Source organism: Chinchilla lanigera, unplaced genomic scaffold (genome assembly GCF_000276665.1).
Source record: "Chinchilla lanigera isolate Chin_1 unplaced genomic scaffold, ChiLan1.0 scaffold00011, whole genome shotgun sequence".
In the NCBI taxonomy this organism is placed as follows: Eukaryota; Metazoa; Chordata; class Mammalia; order Rodentia; family Chinchillidae; genus Chinchilla; species Chinchilla lanigera.
The window spans coordinates 19,048,735-19,066,821 of record NW_004955412.1 but is presented as its reverse complement, the minus strand read 5'-3'; the positions used below and the strand labels follow the sequence as shown (position 1 = coordinate 19,066,821).

General features: G+C 48.1%; 1 protein-coding gene across 6 annotated transcripts in view; it reads left to right on the top strand.

Annotated features, from left to right (window-relative positions):
* The window catches only part of Fxyd6 (FXYD domain containing ion transport regulator 6), a 36,956-nt gene extending 23,761 nt beyond the window's left edge, over nucleotides 1-13,195 (top strand). For all 6 annotated transcript variants that reach the window (XM_013511225.1, XM_013511221.1, XM_013511223.1 and 3 more), the window contains 7 exons: nucleotides 7,802-7,864; nucleotides 8,245-8,283; nucleotides 8,411-8,485; nucleotides 9,066-9,102; nucleotides 9,871-9,920; nucleotides 10,364-10,411; nucleotides 11,872-13,195. In XM_013511225.1, coding sequence (XP_013366679.1) covers nucleotides 7,804-7,864; nucleotides 8,245-8,283; nucleotides 8,411-8,485; nucleotides 9,066-9,102; nucleotides 9,871-9,920; nucleotides 10,364-10,392 — 291 coding nt within the window. In that variant the 5' untranslated portion in view covers nucleotides 7,802-7,803 and the 3' untranslated portion in view covers nucleotides 10,393-10,411; nucleotides 11,872-13,195. The remainder of the gene's footprint in view (nucleotides 1-7,801; nucleotides 7,865-8,244; nucleotides 8,284-8,410; nucleotides 8,486-9,065; nucleotides 9,103-9,870; nucleotides 9,921-10,363; nucleotides 10,412-11,871) is intronic.
* The last annotated feature ends 4,892 nt before the right edge of the window (nucleotides 13,196-18,087 follow it).

Genomic DNA, 18,087 nt, shown 5'->3' with positions numbered 1-18,087 from the left:
ACACAAAGGCTTGAGCTCTAGAAAGTTGGAATTATTGGGGATCCCCTTAATTTCTGTCCTTATGTTCAGTGCACCACAGAGGTGAAATGAAAATACTTTCAGATCCACAAAAACAGTTTACAATGGATAAGTCTTCATGAAGCCTTTAGAGAGAAGGAAAATGGCTAAGGCTAGCTGAGATTGAAAAAGAATGGAGAATAAATCACTTAGTAAATATATTGTATTTGTTCTCTCTTACAGCATAATAAATTACTCCCAGCACAGCAGTTTAAAACAGCTGTTTCTTTCACATGGTTTCTGAGGGTCAAGAATCAGGAAGAAGTTTAGCTGGGTGGTTTTAGCTCAAGGCATTTAAAGAAAGTCAGTCAAGCTGTCCACTAGAGTGGCAGTCACAGGAACATGGGGGAGGTCTGCCTCCTAGCTCACTTACATGGTTCCTAGCAGGGTTTTTAGACTGAGGCGCCTTAAACTTTTGTTACATGAGCCTCTCCAGAGGGATGCTTGATTTTCCTTAAAACATGGCAGCTAGCTTTCCCTAGAATGAAAGAGAGAGAAAGAAAGGGGGAGGAGAAGAAAGAGGAGGAGGAGGAAGAGGAAGAAGATGAGGGACAAGGATGACAAGAACAAGAAGAAATTGAGGGAGAGGAGAAGAGTGGGAGGGGAAGAAGATGAGGGACAAGGATGACAAGAACAAGAAGAAATTGAGGGAGAGGAGAAGAGTGGGAGGGGAAGAAGAAGAGGGAGGGGAAGAAGAGGAGGGAAAAAGCCTATTATCTCTCTCTCTTTTTTTTCCCGGTACCAGGAATCGAACTCACAACCTCGCGCTTGCCAGGCAGGTGCTGTGCCGCTGAGCTAAATCCCCAGCCCTGAGCTTGTCATCTCTTATAACCTAACATTTATTGGAAGTGACCTACTTTGACTTCTGGCACATTTTCTTGGTCACACAGACCAGGCCTTTTGCAGCAAAGGAGGAAACTATACATAAGGATCTGAATACCAGGAGATATTTGGTGTCATTTTGAAAGATGGCTACTGTATACATGGGTGAACCCAAACAAACATTGTCATCATAAAGTGACAAGTACAGATACCTATTTTATGAGATTAAAATAAATATTTGTATTGCATATGCAATAGCATAAATTTGAGGAAGGGTATGATTTATATTCTTGTGTTTTCAAGGACGGTATTTTACCTAATAACTATTATAGCTATTAATAAAATCTTAAGACTTAGAAATCTTTCTTGAATACATAAACTCAAAGGTGACCATGAAATATTAGAAACAGATTGCACAATTTCTAAACCAGTGGGAAGAGAAAGTAAATAAAAAAGTACTAAATCCAAAATATAGTTTTTCTTCCAGTACCAGGAATTGAACTCAAGACCTTGCGCTTGCCAGGCAGGCGCTTTGCCTGAGCTAAATCCGCAGCCCCCTAAATCCAAAATATGGAAGAAAAAAAGAAGGCAAGAAGAGAGAAATAAACAAGCATAAGAAAATAAAGGAAAACAGCCAAAATCAAGCCCAATGTATCAAAAATCACAATAAAAGGAGTAAATTTGACAAATATTAGAGACTGTTGAGTTGCATTTAAAAAAATCTAGCTCTCATGTTTATAAGATTTACACATAACACATAATTACATAAAAAGGTAGAGAGTAAAATAGAATTTAAGACCGAGAGAATCACTATAAAATCCCTAAAGACCAATTTAGCGGATAGTAAAAGACTAATAAAATAAAATAATTAAACCTCTGGTGAGACCAATCAAGCAAAAAAGGAATTATCACAAGAAATATTAGGAATGAGAAAGAGGACATACTACAAATCCAGTTGAAGTTAAAATGACAGAAAAGACCACGAACAACTTTATGGCAATACATTTGAAAGCAGAATAGAGAAAATCATTACAGCCAAGGTATAATGCACTGAATATCAAGAAAAAATGAGAATCTGAAGAGTGCCATAACCATTAATTTATTGGCTAGGCAGTTTAAAATCTGCCCACAGAAAAAGTACTAAGCCCAAATGGTTTTACAGGTTAGTTCTACTGAACATGGAAAGGACAGACAATTCCAGTCTTCTGAAAATTGTTCTGGGCATTAACTGCTCACAAGACCAGTTCTACCAAACTCCCTTAATCTGCTGCTGTGACAAAATACTTGAAACTGGATAATTTATAAAGAATAAAGGCTTGTTTAGCTCATGGATTTGGAGGCTAGGAAGTCCAAAAAGTATGGTGTCAGCATCTGGTGAGGGCCTTTGTGCATGATAACATGGTAGAGGGCCTCATATGAGACAGGATGTGTGTGTCTCTCCTGCCTGTGTGATTTCATCTAATCCTAATTACCTCTCAAAGGCCCTGCTTCTAGATGTCACTAACATGAGTTTGGGTGTTAAGATTCCAATACACAAACTTTTAAGGACATATTCAAATCACAGCCCATACCAAAACAAGGTGAGGTCAGTACAGTAAAATAAAGTTGCAGCCTGATCTCACTCATGCACATAAATGCAAAACTCCTAAGCAAAATAACAAGCCAAATCCATCCTTTTATTATCCATGTATAATTTATTTCCTTGATAGATAAAAGAGGGAAAGTGATATAGTAGAGCACTTACTCATAATTAATGGAAAACAGAAACATCTTTGAAAGCCAGGGTTAGAGAGGAGTTTTCAAGGCATCAGAAGAGCCCCCATTTAAAATTAATAGACTGCACCACACACGTGTGTGTGTGTATGTGCATGTATGCATGTGTGTTTCTTCATGAGTATTCTAGTGTGTTCATTATTTTCTATGTTTCACTTGAAGTCTTAGCCAGTGCACTAAGGCACTAAGACAAGAAATACAAATAAACAGTTTAATAATTTACAAGAGGGGCTGGGGATTTAGCTCAGCGGCAAAAGCGCCTGCCTGGCAAGCGCAAGGTCGTGAGTTCGGTTCCCGGTACCGGAGAAAAACCAAAACCAAAAAAAAAAAATAATAATAATTTACAAGAAGAAATAATGCTGTGTCGTTTACAGATGATATGTCTAGAGAAAATCCAAAGATATCTATAGGTAAATTATTAGAAATGAGAGTTTAATAAGATTATTGGATTCAAGAATATATACAAATTAATTGCTTTTCTCTTTACTGGCAAAATTAGGAAACATAAGGTAATATTTAAAATCACAATACAAATGATAAGATACTTGTGAATGAATCAACAGAAGATGTGCAAGACCTATATAAAAGCAGTTCTAAAACTTAGAGAACATTGAAAAGTTCCTTTAAAATACTGAAGACATTTCTTGATAGCCAGCAGACTTGAGATCAGAAATGTCAGTTTTTCACATGTTCAGTAGATAGACTGATGGCAATTCTCATGAAAATCCCATTGGTATTAGATGATTTCAACCGGCAGATTCAAACATTTATAAGAGCAAAAGCCCAAGAATAATGAATACATTTCTGAAGAAAGAGGAAAAAAAAGATGGGAGCTTCTACCTCATGGCAGGATTACTATTAAGCTGTAGAAATTGAGACAACGATACTGTGACTTTAATACAAGCTCAGTAGTCCCCTTCTATCCACAGGGAAACGTCCCAAGGCCCCAGAAGATATCCAGTGTATCAAACCAGATAGCACTGAGCCCTGTATAGGCTGTTTTCCCTATTCATACATACAGACCCATGGTAAGGTTTTAGTTCAATTAGGCAGAGTAACATTAACAATAATGATAAAGCAATTATAACTATACTGTAATAGCTATGTATATGTCTGTCTCTGCCTTGGTTCCTTTTCTCTCATTGCTGGGACAAAATACCCAACACCCAAAGTTAGGGAAGGAAAGGTTCATTTAGCTCGCAGTTTGTGGAGGTTTCAGTCCATACTCAGCTGGCTTCAAGGCAAAGTGGCACATGGCAGAGGGCAACAGTTCATGGAAGCAGAAAACAGCAAAAGCAGCAAGAGCAAAAAAGGGAGGAGGAGGGGAGGAGCAAGCCTCTCTCCTTTCCTTATAGTGTATGCAAACTGCCACACCCAGAATACCAGCATTGGACCATGGATCAGTTAAAACCTCTAGAAGCCCACCCCATGACTGCATGAGGCTTTGGGGGGCCATCTAGACACAAACCGTAACACTCTCAAAATACTGTACTTTTGCTTTTTTTCCTTTTCCCATCACTGCTGTTGCACTTTGGGGCCATTATTAAGTTTTAAAAAAAGGTTAACTGAGCACAAGCACTGTGATAACATGCAGTCAATCTGATACCAGAGATAGCTTTTAAGTGACTAATGCGCAGGTACTAAATACAGTGTGGATACAGTGCACTAAGGGATAACTCACATCCAGGATGTGGAGCTGCAAGAGATTTCATCGTGCTGCTTAGAACTGGGTGCAGTATATAATTTATGAGTCATTCATTTCTGTTTTTTCCATTCAGTGGTTTCAGACCATAATTGACTGCAGGTAACTGAGTCTGTGGAAAATTAAACCAGGGACGAGGGGGAGCTACTGTACAGAAAAATTGACTGCTGTGTCCAAAGCAAAAGCCCAGAACACAAAGCTGAATGGAAACTGGAGATGTGGTAAAAGTGGTGTGGTACATCGTGAGGAAGGGAGGTGGTCAGCAAACGGTGCCTGGACATCTGCTTAGCAGCATGGGGCAAAGTAACACTTAGACCCCTACATCAAGTTCCATACAAATATCAACTCTGGATTGAATAAAGGTTTAAATGTAAAAGAAAAGGCTTTAACTTTTTAGAAGAAAATTGTTACTGACCTGAGGGTAAGAAAGAATATCTTAAATAAAACACAAAACTCATTCCATTCAGTTACATTAGAATTAAGAAATTCTCTTCATTGAAAGACAATCAAAAAAGTGAAAAGACAAGCTGCTAGAAATGAGATATTTGTAATATTTAATGGTAGAGGTTCAGTACCCAGATTATAAAAGTAATCAGAGGAAGAGTCAACCTATTTGAAAAGTGGACAGGCATGAAAGATGCATGATCAATAAAGAAACAGGAATGGCAGATAAGCACTCAGAAGCCCAAATCAATTATTAAATAATCAATTTAAGACCTTACTTTATCCCTCTAGATTGAGAATAATAAAGATATCTGACAATATCAACTATTGATAAGGCTGTAAAGTAGTAAGCACTTTGGAAAATAGGGTAAGCACTTTGGAAAATAATTTTAAATTATTGTTGACAATGCTTTGCATAACATACAGCCCAACAAATGACTTCACTCCTACGCTTATCTCTAGAACATTATTTTTCGAACTGCAGAGTGACCCATCATTGCATGGTGAAGTGGTTCTGGTATAGATGAATATGTGTTTGTGTTGGGTTGTAATATAAAATGGATTTCTTATGAGAGAAGTTCTCAAGAGAATTGAAAACAGTGCCCTGAGTTCTTGGATGTGTGCCTTGGGCAACATACATAAAATGTATTATTTATAATAGCAATAAATAGGGGGAAAAAAGACACTGCATGTCCACTGACAGGAGAATGGATCAATACCTGCACAGTGGGATATTATAGAACATTAAAAATGAATGAACTGTGGTTATATGTATTAATATAAATAGATCTTAGAAACATAATATTGAGCAAAATATAATTCCCAGAAGGCTGTGAACATGGTGTCATAGTTATAAATCGCCAAAAAAGCTATGCTAAGCAGTATATTATTTAGGTACATGTATGTGTCAAGTATATTTTTAAAAGGTAGAGCAAGATACGGTATATATTCATAGAGTGAATTTGTTTTTTTTTTTTTTGAGACAGGATCTTGCATGAAGTTTTGGCCAGCCCTGAACTCACTGTGTAGCCCAGGCTGTTCTCAAACTCACAGTGACCCTCCTGTTTCAGCCTCCCACGTGCTGGAATTGTAGGCATGAGCCACCATTCCTGGCGTGACAGTGGAATATTTTTAAGCTATAAAAAGAAACAAAGCTTGCTATCATATAGATGAACCTTCAGAACATACTGTGTGAATGCCAGATACAAAAGGCCACAGATGTTATGATTGTTTTCATATGAAATATCCAACATTGGCAAATCCAGAGACAGAATGTAGAGTAATGGCTGTCAGCTTCCCCCCCCCCTGGGGGGGTGGATGAAGAGGGACTGCTAATAGGTACAGAGTTTCTAGGATCTGGTGCTCTGGGGCCATTATTAAGTTTAAAAAAAAAAAAGATTACTAGAACACAAGCACTGTGATAACATGCAGTCAGTCTGATACCAGAGATAGCTGCTAGATAGGTGCTAGAAATGTTCAGGAACTAGAAAGTGGTTAAGAACTAGATTGTGGTAAGAACACATGGCATGAGATCTACCCTCTAACGTATTTCTAGGTGTACAGTAACTGTTAACTGTAGGGACAGTGTTGTGTTGCAGTAGGTCTCTAGAACTAACGCAGTTTGCACATCTGAGAATGCATACCAGTTGGCTAGCAAGCTTTAAAAAAAGAGCAAAGGAATGATTAAAATTATATGTGGTCAGGACACTGATTACCTCTGGGAATCAGCAGCAGGGAATGGGTTGGAGAAAAATACAAATAAATGCAGTATTTGTAACGTTCTAGGTTTTTAGTTATTTATAGGTGTTTGTCTTCCTACTGTGCTTCATGACCTGTGTGCTACGTATTTCTGTACATACAATAAATAATGTAAACTTGAAGAGACAAATAATTCTAAAGTAAGACAGCCCTCAGACCTTCTGATACAGACATTTTGAATCCCCGTGGAGTCCCAGCTTCTGTGCGGCTCTGGATGCAGTTGTACTGACCCCTGGTGGCTAGGAGGTGAAAAGCAGTGGGGTGGGGTGCTCTGGGCTCAGAGAAAGTCACAGGAAATTCCCATGCTCAGACCACATACCCACTAGGCCACTAGCAGTTACCCAGGGGCTCAACCTTTATCCAGTCTCACCCCATGTGGGAAGGAGACTTGGGCATTCCTGATCTAGGTTTTCTTCCCTTTTTGTTGGCTCTGTACCACTGTCATGTCAGCCCAGCAGTGAGGAGTGCAACTCCACCCAGACCTGTCCCTGGGTGAACCAGAAGGCCTTCCGGCTCTTCCTGGGTGAACCAGAAGGCCCATCCTGGAGGACACTTGGAGGCTGATGCTAGAAACCGTTTCCAAATTCCCTTTGTTTAATCAAGTCGCCTTTGAATTGAAGCCTCTGGGAAGAGTTGACCTGGCTGCTTCAGAATGTGAGGGCCGGCTTCGAGGACCTGCCTCTGTCAGGGTTTGCAGAGAGAAAGTGACCATCCAGTGTCTCTCCCCACTGCTGGCTGGACTGGGTGGGCGTTGCTTTACCACCCACCCCCCATCTGATATAAAGGAGAATTTCTGACAGGTTATTGGCTGTGAGAACTGAACCAGGAACTGAGATGGGCACAGAAAGAAGACCCAGAGAGAAGGACATGGGTCATAACAAAATCCTGATGCTCTTATGGCTTTGGCCCTAGAAACTGACACAGGAGTTCCTGGGCTGCTCTGAGCTCTCAGCCCTGAAGCTTACTGTGTCATGGATCCTCTGTGAGCTTCAGGTTCTTGGCCTGTGACATGGCATAGTCACAGGGCCTGCCAGTTGCCCTAATTTGGTCCTATTAGTTGAGTTAATGCCCTTGGAGCACTCTTTAAGAGTCTGGTAAATGCGAGCTGCTTCACTGTGAGTGGTTTGAATGTTCCCCCTGCTCGGTAGAGCTAAGGGTTTGACTTGCCCCAGCCGGGCTGATGGTTTGGGGTGTGGAGGTGTGATTCCTGCCCAGCAAATAATAACTTCCTCCTTCTGTCCCTAGACATGATGGAGGTGGTGCTGATCTTCCTCTGCAGCCTGCTGGTCCCTGCAGTCCTGGCCAGTGGTAAGTAGGATGATGACAGCCTCAGCCCTTTCTAGTAGAAGGTTCTGGCCCTTGTGGACTTTCAGCCTAAATCTTGGAACTCGCTGCATAGCAATGACTAGACCATAAGTAGCTACTTCTGGCTTTATGCAAGTCATGAGTCCTTTCCTGGCCTCAGTTTCCCCACTTGTTAGAGGATGACAGACCTGCCTTTTTGGGGTAATGCACTAAATGTGGGTGTGCTGTGAATGCAGGCCCCTTAGCCTGCAGGCCTGCCCTTCTGTGCATTTCCAGTATGTCCTGGGAATCCCTTTGTGGGTACTGAGATATCGGGGAGGTCAGGTGAGCTATTTCAGGATGTACAGCTGTCTTCCTCCTGACCAAACTATTTACTTTTGCAGCAACTGAGCAGGAGAAAGAAACGGACCCTTTTCATTATGGTAAGGAGCCTCGGCAACCCTGGGTACAGGGGATAGCGGATTGGGGTGCAGCCCTGTGCAAGGAGGGATGGACACAGCCTCTTAGCCCTGCCCTGCTTCCGTAGCTCACCCCTGGTTCCTTTGGCAGACTACCAGACCCTGAGGATTGGTGGACTGGTGTTCGCTGTGGTCCTCTTCTCTGTTGGGATCCTCCTTATTCTGAGTAAGTTTGTTGGTTCCTTGTTCACAGTGATTCCTAAGTAGGTGGGGGCAGTCTGGCCATTCTGTCTCTGGGAGGGGGAAGGGGACTGTCTGTCCTGTATTATCTCCAGAACCTAACACAGCTGAGCGCATGGTAAATGCTTGGAAAAATAATGGAACATGAGGAGGAAAACGTAGAGAAAATGAGCATAGATAAGAACAGGCAGGGTTGTTCTCCCAGTCCTGTGTTCATAGGGCATGAGCAGGACAGTCACAGAGAGAGGGGACGGGTGCTGTCCCCACTGTGCTCCGAGGGATGTGCCCCTGCGTCTGTTTTCCACACAGGGGCCTGGTCTGCCCATGGCTCTTGCGTGTGCGTGGTCAAGCGCACTGTACTGATGTAGCCATCCCAGCTGTTGAATGTGCCACCCTGGGCTCAGACCCTACTGCAACCTGCGGTCACTATATAAAGCCAGGCATGGGTGCCGGTTACCCAGTCCCTCCAGCTGCAGACTCAGAGCAGCCCTCCTGTGGCCAGGCAGGTGCATGACCTTGAGCTTATGCTGGGACTGTGACCTTGATCGTTTCTCTTTGCTTTTTAGGTCGCAGGTGCAAGTGCAGTTTCAATCAGAAGCCCCGGTAAGAGTAACGTGGCTATGGCTACCTGGGGTGACATTAGGAGGATCAGGGAGGGGCTTCTGGCGTGTGACCTTAGTGAGCATTCTTACACATTTCTTGGCTTCTTGTCTGAGAAAGAACGTGTGTACATGGGTGGGAAATAGGGGTACGGCTGTGAACTTGAGGACTGTCAGGAGACTGGGGCAGCGGGGAGGTCAGAACGCTGAGGGCAGGCTTTGGTGCAAAAGGGAGCAGGGGAGGTGGGCGAGAAGAAGCTGGGACTTTTGTCTGGACTCTTGACACAGCTGGGCTTGGGAGATGGGAAGCAGAGGGTCTGTGACCTCTCTTGAGGTTCAGATTGTCTCTACAGAGCCTGAGATACCGTCCTTGCGCCTCAGCTGTGTGGGGCTCTTTGAGCTGAGCAGACACTTGGCCTCTCTTTCTGTTCCCCATCCAGTCACCCCCGCATTAACCCACCACAGTAGCCAGGAGTGGCTTCCAACCTAGAAAGCCCAAATCCTGTGGCAGGGCACATGCAGGCCCCCACATGTCCCTAGGTCACCTTCCCAGTTCTTAGTTACCTTGGAGGCTGACTAAGAGGTGCCTAGGAGTTCCCTGTCCCCTTCATCCCAACTTTTCCCTCATCCAGCAGTGCCCCAGGGTAGATAGGCTTGAGCCCCTTAGAGGATTTGGAGGGGACAGATCCCAGATGTCCCTGCTCCAACCAGGAGCGTGGTGACACTGAGTTTGCCCTGGAGACCTCTGGCAGGCTGTGTCCTTCTCTTACAGGGCTCCAGGGGACGAGGAAGCCCAAGGGGAGAACCTCATCACTGCAAATGGTAACCAGCCAGATGAAGCAGAGAGGGCAGAGAGGGCCTTCGTGTGTGTCAGGGAGGGGCTGCTGTGAGGGGCCATGGCCTCCTTAGGGCTCACCAGACGGGCTCCCATCGTGCTGGGGGAGGGCTGTCCGGGGTGCCTGCGGGGTTGCCGCTCACCTGCACCAGACAGGCCACTATAAGTGAGACTCTCTAGAGCGTCTGCTTTGTGTCGGGGACAGACCCCATATCATCCAGGTGTACTGGCCCGTGAGGCAGGCTTCATTACTCACGTCTTATCACTGAGACCCAGAGCCCAGGTTCCTGTAACCAGCAAGTAGCAGGCATAGATTTGTACCCATGCCTGTGTGGTTTGAAGTCTCCTGGGTCCCATACAGGTCGGCTGCGGCATGGGTTGGCCCCTGGGTGAGGGGTCCGTAACTGTGTCTGTTCTGGTTTTCTTTCAGCAGCGGAGCCCCAGAAAGCAGAGAACTGAAGTGCAGCCTCCAGAGAAGGTGAGCTGCTCTGTGACAGGGTCTTGCATTGTCCTGTCACTGTCATTGAACCTGGGCGGGGCATCAGGTGGGAAGTCCTGGGCTGCAGGGGGTGCAGCTTTATTATGAGCTCTGCTCTGAGGAGGCCTTCGGAGGTATGAGAGGGACAATAGAACACAGCCCCAGAAGCAGCAAAATGTCACAGTGAGTGTCCAGAATTCATTCCACCCAGCCTAAGGCTCAGGCTTATAGGTTGCTATTCCAGCCGCTCCACAGGCGTGGCTTGGGAGGGAATTAGAGTTAAGGAAATACTCCCTCCATCAGATCGCAGAAGGATGATGAATTGGAAAGCAGCTTACAGCCTTTTTTGTTTAAAAAAAAAAAATTATGATCTTTCCAACCTTGTTCAAAAGTGAGGGCTAATGATAAATGATGTCCCCACTCCTGAGACCATTACCACTTCTCAACACTTGGGGGCACTGTTTAGCATCCACCCTTAAGAGTGTAGGTGAGTGCATAGTGAGGACTGGTCTCCAGAGTGCGGTCAAACGAGAATCCCTGGAGCCTGCCGGCCAAAAATCACATAGATGAAGCTGCAACCTATTTTGAGGTGGGGGAAAATAGCTGTTCAGTTGAGTAGGTTACAGGATCAACCTGAATACAGGTCTCTGTGACTTAACTATAGGTTAGTGCCATCCCACTACACTCTGTCCTATCTTTATTCCTTAGGGCAGACCCTGGAATGTATTAGGGCCAAAATTCAGTCTTTTATCAGCTCAAATAAGATATTGTGTTACTTTATCCTACATCGTACGTTAAAGGAGGTCTCAGCATGATGAGGCGCTGGTCCACCAGCGTGGACAGCTTTCTCCGTGGTGGCAGTAACGAAGTGTGCCTGTGTAGCGTCCCAGTTCCTTCCTGAGAGCATATACGCCCTCGTGACAGCCTCCCCACACGTGGGCGGAGCAAGGCTCATATAGCCCCTCCTTTGGGATGGGGTTCTTCAAGGCAAGTGACCACCCAAGCTGGTGGGGTCACAGGACCCCACCGGGAGGCAGGTGTCTGCCTGGTGGCTCCATGTTCTGTCCACCCCACTGTAGCTGTCAGGGTACACTGAGAGCGTGGAGTGGCTTCAGAAGGCTCAGCAGAAGCAGCCTCCAAAAGGAGTGTCTTTTTCTTAAACTAAGTCTTTCTCAAAAGCCCCTTTCTCCTAAGTCCAGGCCTGTGAGCGACTGACGAGGTTATCCAGGTACAGCTGACAGGGGAGAGGGAGCCCTCCCCATGGCGCCCACCCTCCCAGGCCTGTGTCTCCATTCTGTGCCTCTCACCCCTGTGGCCCTTGCAGCCTCCGGACCGGGGCTTTGAAGGGATGTTAACCCAGGAATTTCAGTGGGCAGCGTGGTTGGGCTGAAGGAGAGAGCAGATAAAGACTCTCACAGCAGCCAGAGCTTCGTTTTTATTTAAATTCTTTCTCTCCTCAGCCTCAAGCGCCTGAGGGCAACTTCTGCAACCTTTAGACGCAGATATCGCTAAGAAAACTGGCCACTTCAGCCACAGATCTTTCCCCAGGAGAAGCCAACGACTCATGTGTCCCCTGCGCCCTTCCCCGTCCCCGCCAACCCCAGTTCTCCGCTCCTCGATGCAACTCACGCCGGCCTTCCCTGCCCGCAGCCTGCAGTCTCGTCACCGCCTGTGCTGTGTCTGTACGTGCGTGTGTGTATGTGTGCGTGTGTATATGATGACTGTGATCTTTGTGGCTACTTGTTTGTGGACAGCATTGCATTTGTGAGCTGTGGATTCACTTTCCTGGGCAGGAGCTGTGCCCAGTTGCCTTCGGCTCCTCCCCGCCTCCCTGGGGGCCTCCATCGCGTCCCGCTTCCCGGAGTCTGCTCTGAGAGACCTGCCCCTGTCTTGATTTCCGGATGAGGGTAGGGTAGGAATCCCCACCTCTCTTGGGACTGGGGAGGTTTGCATCCGCATCCTCATGGCCTTTCACGGACCCTCTGTAGTCTTCTCACAAGAGCCCCGCTTTTGTCTTCCATCCTGACCCAATCTGTTCGGAAGGCTCAGCAACTGGAGGCGCAGAGAAGGCGCTGGGGAGCCCAGTGTTGCTGTCAAGCAGGCTCTGCCTGGCCACATTTCTTTTTCTTCTTGGGGCTTCCATGGAATCTCTACCTGCCCTGCCCCTTTGCAGAGCACCCAGGAAGTCCAGGCCCAGGGCTTTTACTCTGCCCCATGGGAATGTGCCCCTTGCATATCTTCTCAGCAATAACCCCATGGGCTCTGGAACGCTCCTGCCCTCCCCCACCTTCCCTGCTTCCAAGATGTCCATCTGTAGCTTTGCTCACCCAGACTCAGTCTCCCATCTCTGAAGTTGAGTCCCTGGAAGTGGATGGCTGAGGGGTTCCCATTCTATTGCGGTCAGCACGCAGGGATGGGCAGCCAGGAGAGCAGGAGGAACTCTGCTTCTCCGCCTGTGTCCCGCTGGCCAGGCAGTGGCAACAGCTCTTGCCCGCTTCCTGCCCGTCTCAGTCAGTGGTCAGAGTGGTGAGTTATGTGTGAGCAGTGGTTGTGCGGCCGATCAGAGGCCAGCAGGGTTTCGTGTGGCCCTGCTGCAGATCAACAGCAAGGAGTTGAAGGTCATGAGAGAGGGGGAAGTCCAGCCAGATCCCGCTCCACCTGTCCATTGTGTTCCCATGGAAACTAACCAAACCTTGCCGTGTGACCAGGACTGCTGCTGCCTGTCTTGTGATCTATCCTCTCTCCAACAACAGAAAAGAAATAAAACATCATTGTTTCCTAGTGGCTCAGAGGTGCTTTTCTTTCTCTAAAGGAACTTGAGTATTTGTAAGGCCTTTGGCACTTGGAGGAAGAGAGGGCTGGAGAGCCGCCAGAGGAGAGTATATTTATTTCAGCTGCTCTCCTAAGTGGCTCCTCCTCCCACACCGCCATTTCTGCCTCTCCTTCTGCTCCTTCCTCTACCCCATGCCTCTTTCTTGTCCCTGCTCCATCCTGCTCTTCTTCCCCAGTCTCCTCCCTCGGTCCCTAGACTCGGGCTTCCTCCCTCAGCAGAACCCGTACATTTGTACTTAAAACAAGGTGACAGTGGCTTGACTTAAGTGCTCACTAGCCTGGAGTCAAACGTCCCAGCTTTTCTCATTGGTCAGGTCTGGGGCCATTACCTAAGGACTGGAAAGGGAGGGCGCGTGTGGGTTCCTTGGGCTATGCTTAGAGCATTACCCTGCATTCTCCCCACTCAGATGCCCCCTCCTCTGGGCAACCTTCCTGGACGCAGGTGGAAGGTGTCCCTTTCTTCCAGTGCTCTGATCACACTTGGTTCCTGCCATTGTTTTCACACATAATGCTTTGTCGGATCCAAACTGCACAGACCAGGCAGGTTATGTTGCTGTGATCCCCCTGTAAAGGGCAGAGGGGCCTAAGTGTCACCTGAAGCACCCTCCCTCAAATATTTGAATACTGCTTTTTAAAAAGTACCATTGGCCAAATAAACACAGTTGTGGGGAGATTCTGCCTGGAGGTCGGTTGTGTGCAGCCCTCACCTAGCCTTTTGGGTATCTGTGGTGAGACACAATTCCTCGAGGGCAAGGAGTACATCACATCTAACATGAGAATGCCGGGCACATCTCAGGGTCTCAAAAGAGACCTGCATAACCCCTGCCTGGATCCTGCAACCCCGTTGGAGTCTCAGAACTGTGGGGCTCAGGTCTGAAGAACCTGGCCAGGTCCAGCCATTTCCTGACCACCCTGGACCTGCTTGGGACCTTTCCCACTCCTGTTCTCACCTCTGCCTCCATCCCCTGGACCTCTGAAAAGACAGATTTAATGCTGAGATCCAGCTCAACATGGTCAACCCAGTGATCATGGCAGTTAGAAAAATTCTCATGTGTGATCAAGGGTTGGTAAATAGGCTGATGAACGTCACTCGTGGAGCATTCACTGTGTCAAGGAATTTGTGGGCCTCAACGCAGGAGACTGAGACCCTTAGAGGCCCCAGAAACGGAGAAGATCGTAGGTACATCTCCTAGGTGTTAAAAACAAAACATCAAGTATAGGGAAGTTGGGGGCTCCATTGCTCTAGTAACGGAGTGATAATTGCCAGTTTAGCGTATGTGCAAAATGGTTATCCTGACTTTGCCAAAGTCTAAGTACCCACCTAGTTTTCCTCTTATCTCAGCTTCATTCTGACATAGCAGGACAGTGCCATTTCACAGATTCTCTGATATGTTTGAGACTGGTCCCAGTCACACAGCCAGTGGGCACAGAAGCTGGATGGACCAGGCTGTCCACAGGGCATTATGAGACACATCACCTGCCCAGCCTTCCTGGACAAAGCTGACGTTCAGGTGAAGGGCAAGGACCTGCTGGATGGCATGGCCTCTGTGGAGCATAACTGTCCCTTCGGAGCATAAACTAGCCAGACTGCTCCAGGCAGCCTCCTAGAGGAAGCGAGTGGCCTGGAAATAAGACACATGAGAAACAAAATAACAGTCAGCATGGTAATAGTAGTGACAGCAGCTGACATTCATCCAGCACTTCCATGTGCTAGGCCAAAGACTTCACATGGATAAACTCATTCCCAGCTCACTTCCCGGAGTGCTGAAACTCCAGGAAGGCGGCCCCAGGTGCACTCAGCCTCCGAGCATGTGACACTCTATCTGACACTTCTTTCTGTTCGTGATTTGGTTTAATGTAGCAGATATACTTTGCTTGAATGGGCTATGCCTTGCCCTTTCCCAAAGGGCTTGCTAAGCCTGCAGCAGTGACCTCAGAGGTCCTGCAGATTTCACCTCCCGGCTGCTCCCCTGCCTCCCATGAATGACCCCAGAGATGTTCAAGTCTGTTTGCATGGAGGCGTTCATGACTGCCGCACACCGTGGTAAAGGTCGATCCGCCTACCTTCTGGGCCTCCAGGTGCAGTGGCTCTCCCTCCTCTCTGGTTTTTGTTTGGGGGGTTCGCTTTATTTTTTTCATATTGTAGATTAGAACTTGCCAAACTGTTCTGGGGAGAGAGAGGCGAAGTACAAGCAGCAGGGGTGGGAAGAGGGATACCAAGCTGAAGCACACTCCCAAGGTCGCCGGGCGCTTGTCCCCTCCCCCAGGACCATGGGCTGGCAGAATGGCTGGGCAGGGCAGGTGTGGGAGAGCTCGCCAGCTCTGTCTGGTTTGCCCCACCTTGTCCCTGCTGCTCTGCCTTACCCCAGCCCCACTGAGAGAAAGGGGGCAGGTGTGTTTGCGTGAGTCGGGGGAGCAGCTTTGGAAATACCTGGCTCCAGGGCACAAAGAGGAGGACTTGCCACCTCTCAACATTAGTGTGATTCATTGCAGCCACAGCCAGAGTGGGGAGGTGGGGGAAAATCAGCCAGTTCAAGCCAACCGCCTGCTGGTTTTATGGAGCCAGCCCCAGTCCCCGGGCTGATTGTGCAACAGTAGGCACCTGCCAAGGCAGCGATGGCAGGCCAGGTGATGCTTTGGTTGGATGTCCTGAAGGATTCAAAGCAGCAGGCCTGGAGGGGCTGGGTCCCTGCCTCTGAGCCCTTGTACCTGCCTTCGCTCTAGCTGCGTGAGCTCAGCAGGCCCCAGCCTCTCTGTTGGTTTCCTTCTTGCACACGAAGTCCTTCTTCCATAGTGTGAGCAGGGCCTCCTGCTAACCATGTGACCCCCGGGAAGCTCCGAGCCTAAGTGTCCCCAACTATGAAATGGATTCATCAGTAGCTTCCTGTTTTTCCCTGGGTCAAATGAATGCAATGGACATAGTGCACTTTGAAAGTTCTACCTGTGGACCTTATGCTACCGATGTTGGCATCACGGTCCATTCCTACCACCTCTTTCTCTGAGGGCAGGGACCCCTCTGGCTCTGAGATCTGGGGTCAAACTCTGACCTGTCCGCATCCCGTCTGCACTTCTCCCTTCTGTAAAATCAGGGTCACAAAGCCTGCCTGGTCGAGTTGTTGGGAGGAGCAAATCGGATTTTGGAACGCTGCAAAACCATCAAGTGGACAGGATTGCTGCCAGGTGAGGAGGCCTGGGCTCCAGGTTCCATGAAGACGTAAACACCGAATAGATACCGTGGTCTGAGTCCTCTAGAGGCCTGGAGGACCTTGCCATTTGTCAAGACCACAAAGCCACTGGAAGCCCATTTGAGCCACATCAGTGGAATCCCAGAGACATCTGGGGTGGGAGGCAGCACGGGTGGGCTGCTGCGGAGGTCTTCCTGGAGGCAGAGGGCCTGGACTGGCTGCTCACAGCTGCCGGAGGGGTGTGGTTACTGAAGTATAGGGCAGCAGCTGCGGAGAAACAGGCTCTGTTCCCTGTTCCCTGTTCCCAGGCAAGACCGGACGTGTGTTCTGAGAAAGCCAGGAATGTATTTTTCTCCAGGGTGTTCATTGTGGGAGAGGTGGATGAAATGGATTTGCCCTTGTCACCAGCTGGTGACTTTGACTCTTAGAGCACATTGCCCTTCGGCAGCTCCCAGGACCTCTGTGCCCTACAGCTTGGGCCATCCTGAAGCCACCACTTAAGGAATGGACCCACCAGGGCCCACCTCCTCCCAGACCAGCCTTATAAGACCCCAGTGACCTGGCATCTATGGCCACAGCAGGAGACAGGAGCCAGCACTCAGGGTTCCTCTCTGGGTGGTGTAGAAAGGGCTGCTCAGTGCCTTCGCATGCCATGCAGCTGGGGATGGACCCGAACCAGGGACCAGGGCTTTTTAAGAGGTTCTGGCCTCTGCCTCATCAAAGCGCCTTTACAGCTGCAAGCAAACACCTAGAGGAAGTGATTTGGAGGCCTGAAGTCCAAGGCTCTGGATGCTGACCTGAAGCCCCTGCAAAGCCCTGTGCTGATGGGGTTGGAGAGTCCCATCCTGCGAAAGTGGAAGGTGAGGGTCTCTTTGCTAGTGCTTCCTTTGAGCACCAGGGCGACAAAGGTCAGGTGAATGTCCCAGCCTGTTAACTCCCCACCCCACAAACCCAAGGACCCCCCCAGGTTCCTCCGAAGTACAAGAGTCAGGAGACAAAGGAAGGCCTTCCTGGAGGAGACAGGAGACTGAGGCACAGCAGCTGAGGGCACTGTCCCATTGGGTGACAGTGATGAAACCCATCCAGGAGTAGGGACTCTCTCTCTTCCTTCTAAAACCTCGTAGCTCTGGGTCCTGAAGGGCACACCAGGCACAGGTGGATGCTCCTCTGTGACTTTGTCCCAGAACAACCAGACAAAGAAGGAGGTCTTGGGCCTCCACCTGCCCTGTGGCCTTTCTGGAACAGCAGAGCAGTGTTTCTGCGCCAGCTAGCCTCCCCCGAGCAAAGACTGGAAGAACAAGAATGGAGGCCAGACCCCAGCAGAGAAAGGCTGTGATGCTTGGTTTGTTTAGGGGAGGGGCAGCTGGGGACAGTGGCTGGCAGAGGTCCTGCTGGAAGGTCAGGGAGCGAAGAGGCTCACAGAGAGCTGGCTTCAAAGATCAGTCCCTGGGGCCTGAACCAAGTGAAGGGATTGCAGTGAGCATCGTGTAGCCTGGGCACCCAGCGTGAGGTGAGGAGAACAAAGCTGCCCTTTGTTAGGATCTTTGGCCAGCAGTCCTGCGAGGTAGGTGCTCTCATTTCACTTCATAGACGGCAGGATGGCCTTGGAGGGGTGTTCTTCCTCGGGCCGTGCAGTGCAAGGGAAGGATGAGGGTGGAA